Source organism: Uloborus diversus, chromosome 1 (genome assembly GCF_026930045.1).
Source record: "Uloborus diversus isolate 005 chromosome 1, Udiv.v.3.1, whole genome shotgun sequence".
NCBI classification, from domain to species: Eukaryota; Metazoa; Arthropoda; class Arachnida; order Araneae; family Uloboridae; genus Uloborus; species Uloborus diversus.
In genome coordinates, this window is record NC_072731.1 from 84,431,879 (window position 1) to 84,444,316 (window position 12,438).

The 12,438-nt window shown below is 34.6% G+C and overlaps 1 protein-coding gene across 1 annotated transcript in view; it reads right to left on the reverse strand.

Moving 5' to 3' along the window:
- LOC129230774 (mucin-17-like) overlaps nucleotides 1–12,438 on the reverse strand; it is a 506,717-nt gene that overhangs the window by 50,856 nt on the left and 443,423 nt on the right. The window contains exon 18 of the mRNA XM_054865195.1: nucleotides 9,161–9,571. Within this exon, the coding sequence (XP_054721170.1) occupies nucleotides 9,161–9,571 (411 nt within the window). The remainder of the gene's footprint in view (nucleotides 1–9,160; nucleotides 9,572–12,438) is intronic.

The following is a 12,438-nucleotide window of genomic DNA, read 5'->3' on the forward strand; positions in this document are numbered from 1 at the left end:
ATGACTTCATAAAAATTTTCATGACCTTGTTACACGAAGAGAATAGTACTATTAAATGCCAAACTTACCAACTTTCGGAAATGGGCTTTCGAAAAACTTTTATGCGAGTGCCACTACCTCATTGGAGGGCACTTACTTGTGACTGAAAAAATATCAGTGCACTGCAGAAAGTAATAAATTACTTCATTATATCAATTCAAGTAAAGTAAAAATGGAATCCACTGATGTTTAAATGTCTAACAAATATTTAATAAATAGGGCAGAATAGTAATGAATGGGACAAAAATTGAATGAGTCATTACTAAGTTACCAATAATAAATTTACTTCATAAAAACATTGCCCTTTGGGGTCCCAATAGTGCATCTACTCACCAATGTAACTGAACATTATACTATATTCGTTCATTAAAGTAAAGCCACGTTTTTCAGTTTTTTCATTTTTCTAAATCAGATATTTCAGCTGGCCACAAGGGGATCAGTTTTACGAGCTGTATGTTGGGTATCAAAGTTTTAGAGTATTAGAATTTCACTATTTCTATGTTCTATTGCCTGACTAAAAGCTTCACTTTCTAAAGTATTCAACATATTAAGATAAACTCTGGTAAATTTAATAATGAATTTTTTACAAGTAGTTGAAACGAACTAGGGTGCAATTGAATTACACTTTATGAGGGGGCTCGGCAAAATCAAGAAAGTGCAAGTCCACTTCTACAGAATATAAAATATAAAAAGGGCAGAAAATAATGGCGAATTCAAAATTGGTGGTGTCCTAGTAGTAAAATCACATTACAAAAAAAGGCGAGCGGCTGTTTCAGAAGCGGATGAAATTGGATTGCAAAACTCGGACTTGTTTCCGAGAGTGTTCAAGTTACATGCAATATTACTAAACCACTCAATATTTCTAGTGCTCTTTTAGATATTGTTACTTTCTTACTACTCAAGACATTTTTTTCATGACTTTAAATAAATTTCCATGACTTTTAATGACAATATTAATTTTCCATGACTTTTCCAGGTCTGAAATTTGTTTATTTTTTTTCCATGACTTTCCAGGATTTCCATGACCCGTGCGAACCCTGTCTGAACAATGGTCTCTATTTTTTGGTACAATTTTATGTATCATATGCGCTTGGCATTGAAAGGGTTTCGTGAACTGCATGAACAAATCAGCAGATGAAAGGATAAAAATGCAGCTCAGCTTTTATAGAAGGTCTTCTTAAAACATTTGCAACAGCTTTATATGACCTGCATTGCATAGCTGAATTCTTTTTTAAAGGCACATGTTTAAAAAAATAATACTGAAGAGCATCACACTGTTCCAGTAGTCCTGCTTGCTGCAGGTCCAAGGGTAAGCCAACGGGTAGTTGCTGTTTCAGGAACTTGTGATGAGGTGCATTCAGTTGAGCTCTTGCACTTCTTCAAAGTCCTCCCAACGGGAAGGTCAACCATCAAAAATAGCTATAAGTATTAAGAACTTTTGATGCTTCTTCACCTAAATACTGCAATGCTTTGATATACGCATTATTCATTGTATGAACAGTGCAAATACCAATATTTAATAGGCTTTTTTCTTGTGTCTCAAGGATAATTGTGTCAAACAACCTAAAAACCTTTTTATTAACATAAGGACCATCTGAGGCAAGCATGAGACATTTATTCATGGATAAATTACTCTCGGTAAGTGCTTCACATAGCTTCTCAATCAAAATTTCCCCCTGCCTTGTCCAAGAAGAAAGTTTTGAGATGCCTTGTTGTGATGCAACATTGGCTTTCAGACCAATATTTTATTTTTACTTGCAGTTCCTTTTCGTCTTTGATATTGGCAGTTTCATCAAAGCTCAAAGTAAAATAGGATACACATGCTTCTTTTAACATACATTCCCGAAAATAAGGAGCAAGTCCATCTGTAATTAAATATCGCATTTTCTAAGGTGAAAGTGAGAAATGCTCAGGAAAGTTATTAGGAAACATCTTTTTAAAAACATCAGGAATATCTTGAGCTGAATCCATTGAATAGTTGTTGCACACTGATTTCATCATCCAAATTGGTTCAGCAACAGTGGAAGTATCTTTCATACTATACATGCGAAAGCTGTAGCTCAATTGGGATTCATTTGTTAGATGCGCTGGTTAACTATTTTTTATTTCTTTTCTTCTTCTTTTTTTTTTTGAACATAAATTTATTCCTTATTGAATCTAGGAAAATAATATCGCATTTATCAAAAATACTGTTGTAGTGCATTATGTTTCAAATAGGTTTACAGCAGTTTTTTTGTTCAAATACAATAAATAAATAAACACTAACTGCCACTCATAAAATCTCTGTATTATAAAATCAGCTGCTTTTTAAAATGTGGAAGAACCGAATCATTACATTACCAAACCATATTAAAACCGTGATTTAATAAAATCAATCTCGCTGATACATAAAATAAAGCTTTTGGAAAGCATCTGCTTCTAAAAGCTTTATTTTTACTGGAACTAGCCAAATAGCGTTGAAACTAACAACGAAACAACGCTTAATAGCGTTGAAACCTAATGAAAAAAGACTTTTGGAGGTTCTCCGAGAAGCACCAAAAAAGGAAATGTTAAAAAATGTTTACACAGACCAAGTTTACTTCGCATTTGCACAGCAAAAATAGAACCCAAACTAACCATTTCTGTGCAAACACAAAGTGAAACTATAAACGCAAACCAAAACTTTTCACTATTCCTCGCTCAAAGAAGACATCGAAGCACGCCTCCTTAAGCACGCTGCCATCACCCCTTTTTCAAATCGAACCGCTCGTGGCTGCTTAGTAGCGGCTTTTGAGGTCAGTAAAAGTAAAACAAGCAAGTAACGTGCCCGGCTAGAGATGAGCGTGAGATTCAGAAACTCCAGATGACGTCACTTGATAAACACAGAAGACAACTTGCATAAGATGACCGTTCACTCAAAAAAGTGTGCAGAAACCAATTGCACAACAGAACTTTAGTCGAACAATGCTCTATGGCCAGAAACACGATAAGAAACATAATGGTGTTTAGACGAGACTTGCGGAAAACGCGTCTGAGGGTCGAAGGGGGATTGAAGGACAGGTTCTGCTCATAGGGTGCAATTGCAAGCGCTAAAAAAATTCTTGATTTCCCGGAAGCATAGCTATTTTTCTTAAACAACAACAAGGTGGGGGGGGGGGGGCATATTTAATGCTACTTTTTAAACTAATTTCACTGTTACAGCTATCATTCAGATATTTTTCAAGGATTTAATTGTTTAAAAAAAAAATCCTAAGACACATTTGAAGATGAAAGGTGAGAAAGGTGACCGACTCCTCGGACTGTCTACGTTAAAAAAATTACTTAAAAAACAGACTCAGTTCAACTGGTTTTGGTTTTGAATTTTAAGTGTTCGATTAAAAGAAAAACATGAGCGGGCATTTAAGCCGTAATGGTTAAAGCAGACTGATATGGGAAATTGTTCAATATTCAAAAATAAAAACTTATTTTCAATTGAATTTATTACTTCTCTAGAATATTTCTTTCAATCGCTACGTGAGATCTTCCTCATTCTTTAATCAGATTCCATGTTTTACGAATAATTTTAAATCGTATCATGCTGGCTAATGATAAAACATAGAGGCATGATCTTATTATTTTTTTCGGCAAAAAGCTTTTTTGCTGCTTTTTATTACATTCTTTAATGAATAGCATTCAAAAAGGAAGGCGCAATTGCTAGGTTTGTTGGAGTGTCGTGCTGTTAATCAGAATGGAGCCGGTTCGAATCCGTGCCAATAAATATCTCTTTAATGTTTCTTTTTTTTTTTTCGTCAGATGCTCACATTGGTTGTAGCAAAAACAGGTAATGGTTGTATCTGCCACAACCTGTTTTTTCACATGCAAAATTACTGCCTTTTCACGAGTCACTCAGCCCCACTTTAAATGATATTTATGTTTGCATTGAAAATACGTACAGCCAAAAGGTGAGCGATGATCAAATTATCACAACGTTGGTATTTAACGAGGTTTTGTTACGTCTTCAAATTACATGCCTTCTCTTGAGCGCTTACTTTTTCCCGTTCTTCTTCATAATGTTCTTTCTTTGAAATTTTTAAAGAGCGAAATGCCTTATAAAACGTTTCGAAGCACAGAGCGGAGTTCCGCACGGGTCGACTAGTTACACAAAAATGCATTCAATTCCTTTTTTTTCAATTGTTTAATTCCGCATTTTTTATTTACACTTTCTGCAAATTTTACATCTTGGTTTTTGTCAGTTTCCATTGCTTTGGCAGCATTGTTGTGAATTCTTAGGAAGGCCATGTTATTTATTTTTTAAAATCCCATTTGTGTGATCTTGTCGTTTCTTTAGGCGAATGATATGAATAAACCAATTCATATTACGAAAAGTGCGAGACATCGTAAGGCATCTTTGGGTTTTGAGGTACTTAGTGCAAGCAAAGAAGTCTGTAGGCAGCTGTGAGTCACCTAGACTACAAAATAGGCTCTGGTTGGCTGTCTTGTAACTCTGGACAGTCCAGTTGAAACAGTTGCCCAACTATCAATTAGTGCTCAAATTTTCAGTATTTTCCTTTACTTTTGCCCATGGTGAAATACATGACAGAGGTGACATACAATGACAGTGTAAGTAGGTTTTCGCATGCCATCAGCTTGGGTTTGATTGGGGCAGAAAGTTCTTAGGTTCAGTACTTGATCTTATTTATCAGGTGTCAGACTGGGAGTTCGTTCGTATGAAAAATGCACACCAAATGTTGCAGTTCTTTATTTATTTCCTCCTTTTTAAAAACACTTGCAATGACACTGTTGTTTTTTGTTTTTCTTTTCAAGTTCTTACGGGAGTGCCGTTTCACGTGACTGTTTTTAGTTAAGAGTTAATAACTTTGTTCTTCTTTAAAAAGATTTCCTTGTGATTAAGAACAGATTCTGCGCTACTCCCTTTGAAAACAATTACACTGGCCAAAAAACATTCATGTGAATTATTTTCTGCAAACCAACACATAACACAAATGTTGAATAAACAAGAGATATTTTTTTGAAATTAACAGGACTTATAAACTGTTGGACAGAAAACAGAAGAGGACTTATTCTATACAAAGAAATCGAAAACAGGTAGTATAAAATTAAAAAAAATATCTTGATTAAGCTGGCATTCAGTTAAAAGGGATTTAAACAATTAAGGTTCTACTGCAGTATTGCATAACAAAATGAAATACAATAAAGTAAAATGCAAAAATAAATGTGGTAATAATAAAAAAAAACACAATAGATTTTATCACTTGAGAAAAAACCATTGGCGGATTTAGGGGGGGGGGGCGAGGAGGAGCACTGCCTCCAGTCTTGGAAGGACTTTATACATAGTAGCAACACGCTTCCCAAAATCTTAGATGAAAAAAATCCTGATTTTAAAAATCGTGAAGAGAATAGCGAATCTCCTTTACTGATAAGGGGGGGGGGGGGACAAGATACACTGTATCACAAGTAGTGAAGCTGTCACTGGGTTGCTAAAAATGTGTTTAAAATGACTATTTTGAACTGAAAATGATTAGGGAAAGTACATTAGTGAAAATATCGATTGATCGAGCTATACATTCAGCTGCAGTACAATCGATGCGAGGGTTATTTCAACAAATTAGAAGCTAAAACAGATTTAAAAAAACGGATTTACCTACAAACTAAACAAGCCATAGCTTTGACACCCACTTCGTTAAAAGCCCTCGACTAAAAAAAATTTCATGATTTTTTCCAAAAAAGAAAAGTTTTTGAAAAAATAAATTTTATTTTTAAGTGCTTGAAACCTTGAAAATTGGGACAAGTGTGGATATAAAGCATAAGTTATCAAATTTATAACAAATGGGAGGGGGGTACAGGGAGAAATGCTGAATTGTGTCAAATTCAGCTACTTGCGACATTCTGCAGCAAAAATGTAAAAATCATGGTTCTCACGTTTCGGTAACATATTACTCGAGATAACTTTTCGTGACTCACATGTTTCATATCTTGCTGTGCATTTAATGCTGAATGCTGTATTTTGGAAATTCTTTTGTATTGCTTGTTTTTATCATACTTCTACTGTGGATTGTTAATCTGTTTAGCACGAAAAAAAAAAAAAAAAACACTACTTCTATTCCTTTTCATTTTCTGCACAACTTGTAATTGAAAAAAAAGTTGGTGCAGTGGGAAATCTATAGTTCGTTTTTTTCTTTTAAACTTAAAATAGTTGCTCTTACAAAGTTAGAACAATACTGTAATACTCTATAATCTAGTAATAAATTTCAGAGACTGGAAAGTGCAAATGAAGTGCCTCAAATAATCTTAATTGTTCTCGGGTCCTTGAAAAGAATTAGATCAGTCTTTGAAATTCCTAAGAAAAGAGTACTTCAATTTTATTTATTACTAGTGATACCTGCACGGCTTTGCCTGTAATAGAAAATTAAAAGGTCTTTTGGTTCGCCTGTATATTTACAAATAATGTATGGTGAATTTTCTCGCCAACTGGCTTGTGCCCATGTTACGGTTCCACGTAATGATAATTTCATAATTTACTCGTCCATCTTATGAGAATTTTGTTCTTAAAATTGGAATAGAAAAAGAACCACATCGAATTTTCGAAAAATCGCTTTGAGGTGCACACCCCCATGCTACAAACTAACTTTGTGCCAAATTTCATGAAAATCGGCCGAACGGTCTAGGCGCTATGCGAGTCACAGAGATCCTGACAGACAGAGGGACTTTAAGTTTCATTATTAGTAAAGATCAAGTGTATCAATTATGAATTGTCCAAATGGGCAGCAAATAACAATGCATTATAATCTGTTCTCTTACTTTTTCTCTCTGAATACTGCTGTCATTGATTTTATCTACCCCAAAAAAGTTTTCACTGTGTATTATCATAATTTGCACAAGAGTATGTTTGCCTATTTTTCTCCGAGATTTTCTTAGTTCCAGTTACCCCTATAAGGTTTCAAAATGCAGAATTTTATATCAATTTTACAAAAATTTCTCCCCCCCCCCCCAAATTGGAAATATTCTACACCCTACTTAAAGTTGCCATTTCCCCTCTAAAGCTCAGTTCAAAAGGACAGCAAGCAGCACAAACACATAAAAAGTAAGGCATGACCTTGTGTATCAAAGGGAAAAAAAAACATTTGGGCGTTTTTGCCACCGACAGAAAAAGCTGTCTGGACTACAAAAGAGACCCCAAATCTGAAATAGCTGTGGGCGATGTTAAGTCTTAATCCATTCTTGATTACAAACTGATGTTGCTAAAAAAAGAAATCCTGCCCGTCCAGGAACTCAGTCCTAAATCCAGCTATGGAAGTAACTTAGCCTAAACTGTTGGAAATCATAGAAACTACAAAATTTGAAACTTGAAAATGCTTGGGTTTCATCATCCTTCATACATTTCTTCAGAAAATTTTCAATTTTAACTAGTTTTCTAGCTTTTTCCACCCTAAGACAATTTTGGAACTTTGTAAATATGCATACGCTATTATATGCTACAAATGTCCCACCTTTTCCCTTGAAAGAACAAAAAAAAAAAAAAAAAAAAAAAAAAAAAAAAAAAAAAAAAAAAAAAAAAAAAAAAAAAAAAATTGGCCCTTTTGTATTAAGTTGTATCAGAAAGTGAAAATTGGCAGATTTTCCACACATGTAATTGAACTGAAATTAAAGAGAAAGTTCAAACCATACATAAACTCATGCTTGACAGTAGCACTTGTCAAGGTTAGTGCTAATACACGTTATTGGGGTTCACACACTATGGAAAAAACTAGGGTGAGATTTTTAACTATGTCCAAAATACAAGGTTCATACTCTATTTAGATAAAAAAATTCCATGACTTTTCCAAGACTTTTCATGACTTCATAAAAAATTTTCATGACCTTGTTATATGAGGCAGTGAGAAACAAAAGGATGTAAATGGACATTTTCAAGTTTCGAGTAAAACGCGTGTAATGAAAACATCCTAGGTAGGCTTTCATTGAATTTTTCTCCTAAATCATGCTTTACAGCAGCACTTACCAGGGCTACAACTACTATCTCTCACCCCAAGACAGAGAAGAGGTTCCCCTACTTTTTGTACTGGTTATCTCCTAATTTTTAAATTTGCCACTTACATCCCTTTGCTTCTCACTGCCTCATATGAAGAGAATAGTAATATTTAAAATCAAATTTGCCAATTTTTTTTCGAAATCAGCATTAGCAAAACTTCTACATGAATGCCACTCACTGTCTCATCGAAACATTTACTTGAAATTGAAAAAATATCAGTGTAAAAAACTAAGCACGCCGTATAGCAGTTAAAATCACACCGAGTTGCTGCCTCAGCGAGAAATGGCGAATAATCAATCTGTTAGACGGCATCTGGATGCTTTTACCAGAGGTCGAATCATTGGGAAGTTGGAGGAAGGCGGCAGTGTGACAAGTGAGGCTGCAGAGTTCGGAATTGCTCACAGCATCTTTTTAGAAGCTCACAGATTCTTCTTCCATATGTGCATCTTTTTAGAGGCGCTATGGATCCGCAGTTTTTTTTCATGGACGACAATGCACCATGTCATCGCACAGTAGCTGCCGAACAGCTCTTAGAGAGTGAGGATTTTGAATGTATGGATTGGCCGGCACGATCTCCAGATCTCAATCCCATCGAGCATGTATGGGATTTTCTAGGCAGACGCTTGGCAGCTCGTACGTTACCACCAGTAATGATTCGGGAGCTTCGATTGGCGCTGCAAGACGAATGGGCAGCAATGCCTCAACAACTCATTGACACCCTCATTCTCAGCATGGCACTGGGCAGACGCTGTGAAACCTGCCTAGCAGTCGGGGGAAATCATATCCCCTACTAAAGACCGGATGTTTCTTGCTGGACACCCATCACAGGGATGTTTCGGCCTTCAGTTGCATTGCGCTCCATGCTACTTTTTTAATAAAGCTTCTTTTTATCCCTCTGATTTCTCTTTTAGTAAGTGTTGCTTACATTACACATGTCCTTACGTATTGGGGATCTTTACGGTATTTAATGTGTTAATTTGGAAAGCTTTTGTACAAAGTTACATTGAAAAAACAGTCTCGTCCTTAATTTTTGCACACCAGTATATACTGTGATAGGTGACTAATTTTTTAAAAGTAAACAAAGAGATGATAGGAACAGAATAAACATATTCATACCTGAGATAATTGAGCATTAAGCATAGGATTCTGTAACTGCAGATTTTGTATGGGACTTGTAACTGTACGTTGTGATGTCCACTGAGGAGATCCTGTAGTTGATTGCGGGGAGAGAACCAAATGAGGAGATCCTGTAGTTGGTAAAGATGAAGGAGAGTGACTAGACCCTTCTTGAGGATAAGAAGGTGGTGGATGAGGGGAGAGTTTGGCAGCTTGATATGAGGATGGAGGGGGTGTTTGGCTGGGAAAAGGTTGTTGTGAAAGAGGTGAGAACGGGGATCGTGGATTACTTCGCTGTACGGGTGATAGCTGTGCAGATGGAGGTGTTTGACTTGTGGGACTAGGAAGAGGATTTGCTAAGGTAAGATTAAAGCGAGCAGAACTTGAAGCTTCGGGCAAACCAGTTGACGGCTGCAATAAAAAATGAATATACATTACATAAAAAAGAAAGTGGCATAGAAACACTGGAAAATATAGTATATTTAACCATAATCCTTTTAATTATTTATTTCATAAGCATACATATAGACATCTTATTTCTCAGTTGCCCTTAGAAGTCTCTAAAATTAAAAATATTCGCCAGATGCAGAAAATAATTTCCAAAAAACACCAAAATTTTATTAAAATCATATAAGCATTTAACATATTTTCCTGCATGTATGACAAAAAGTTTTAAATTTCATTTCACGTATTACACACCGTTTCGAGATGGGGATACACTATAATAAGTTATATACGTGATATATTTTTGCAAGTGGTAGTGTGTATAATTAAATGCACAGCACAATAGGGTGGGCCGAAAAACAACCTTTTTATTTCGATGATGGGCAGTGCGGAAAAGGTACCATTAGCAAAGTGCACACAAAATTTGAATTTTTTTGCACAATTTCTTGATCTGCCGCAAAAGTTTTTATCAAATGTTTTTTTCATGTTTTTAGCCAAAATTGATAAATCTAGCAGTACCCGTACAGCAATGCCCGTGCTAAAATTTTCATGGAAGTGCATTGAATAAAGAAAATTGGCGCCCTTTCCCCCACTGATGTGAAATTATTGATTTTCTTTGTATAAAATGTGTACACACCTTTTCAACAAAAAAAAAACTATTTAGGTTTCTTTGGAATTTAAAACTTTTCGTCAAATTATTAAATTAGATTTACAGTTGCTTTAAAACTATTTATTGAGTGAAGCAGTTTTTATTGCAATTTAAAATATTTCACCAAATAAACAAAAAATGACATCAAATATCTTTCAAATGTAAATAAATTCCGCAGCTCTAATGTTTATCGCCAAACTTGCCCAGCAATCACGCTATCATAATCCATCCGTCTAACAAAAAAAAAAAAAAAAAAAAAAAAAAAAAAAAAAAAAAAAAAAAAAAAACCGTGGAAGATTCAAAAATCATCGTCAGAAAAAAAGAAGGAAATGTCGTACACTTTACTCGGATAAAAACAAATCCAAAGTTTCTTTTCTTTCAAAACAAATAGCCAAAACAATGAATTACTTTAACGGTTGCCTTAAAACAATTATCCTAAACTGAACTGCTCAGCGCCTAACTTGTGAAGTGACCACGCTACCGGAACCCAGCCCTGTGAGTGAAGCGGATGTTTTTTTCTTTGGCAATAATAAGTGTTTCGCCAAACAAACAAAAGGGTATAAAATCACATTAGCAGTAGCTTTCAAATCTTCATATATTAAGAGCTGCGTTGCCCGGCTTTGCCCGATCTACCTTGAGAACAAAAATTGTGTCAAGTGACATATATTCAACAATTAAAAGAAAAACTTAACTTAAAGAATAACTTCAATAAAAGAAAACACCATGCAAAATTACCCTTCCAAACAATGACGACAGATATTAAAACATTTTTCAGAAATTAAAATGCGAAAGATGGATTTTGAAAGCGTAACCACGAAAACACGAAATAAAATAAGTTTAAGAAATTAAATGCAAAAGAAGGAAAGAAACAATGGATTCAAAAAGCGTAACCATGGAAACGCAAAAATAAAATGGTTGGCAACCTGAATCAAAATGACATATTTCGAAATTGATTTAAAAACGTTTAACTTTTTTTCCTTTGAAGATAGAAGCTATTTTTTTCGACCACAGATCAAGTGAGATCTGGAGTAAAAAATCTCGCTTTTTCCAATGCTGGCAAAAATAAAACTGTGGGACAATTCCTTCACTTTTTATTGGTAGATTTAATGAAGAAAGTAGTGCCTAAATTTCAGCTAAGCCTAAAAAAGTTTGAGCTAAAAACGCAAATTACTCCTGCCAAAATTAAGTTAGAGCATTGAAATAAATTTTTTAGAACGCAGAAAATTCTACCCTTCTTAACGAAATATAATATGTGCAAGTAAATTTTCACCCCTTTAGTAGTCAATAATAGGCAATTTACGTGAAATTTGGGCCTAAATTTAAATAAAAAAAGAACTTTTTATCAGATTTTTTCGAATTATAGCCTCTGTTACTCAGTAAGAAAGTACCTTTCATATAGTGAAAGAATTTTTCAAATAGGTGCAGTGGTTCCAGAGATTACCTCGAACATATAAACACATAAAAATCCGCCCTCTCTCTTTATAATATCAGTAAAGATTGTATGTTTCTTTTTCGATGATGAGTTATGCAAAACAGGTGCCACTGGTGGTACTAAACTTCCGTAAAAACTTTGAGGTGCGTGGTGTAGGGTCATTCTATAGAAAGGTCAACCTCAACCTTAAGAATTTTTTTCCCACAAAGCCCTAATTATGACCTATCATTTCTAGGACATAAATCCAGTAACAGTTTGCAAAAATTTCATTCGGTGTTTTTCTTCTGACTCTAAACGTGCGTGGTTGTAGAAAAGGCTTAGCATAAGCAAAAAACATGCGTCTAAGTTTTCGTGTGTAAACATTTTTGCGAATTTCAAAAAGAACTATGTTTATTCTAAAAGATTAGATGATGCCCTAATTAAATTGACTGTTCTTTTTGCATACATAAGTATTTTAATTAGTTTGGTTATTTCACTCAAAATATTTACGTTACGTTAGTTACGAAAATGTACTATTTTCTGCTTAATATCTAAACCAGGTGATTGAACCAAACAGCACTTATTTTCTTACATCTGTGTCATATCTACCTAAAAAGTGCAAAATACAGTCGGACCTCCATACATTGAAGTAGCAAATTGCCGGAAAAAAAATCAATCTATAGAAATTTTGATACATAGAAACAATCTTATTTTATCATAAAACATTAAAATTACAGCTAATTTTCGTGCATGAAACCCAATTTCTAGTTTATA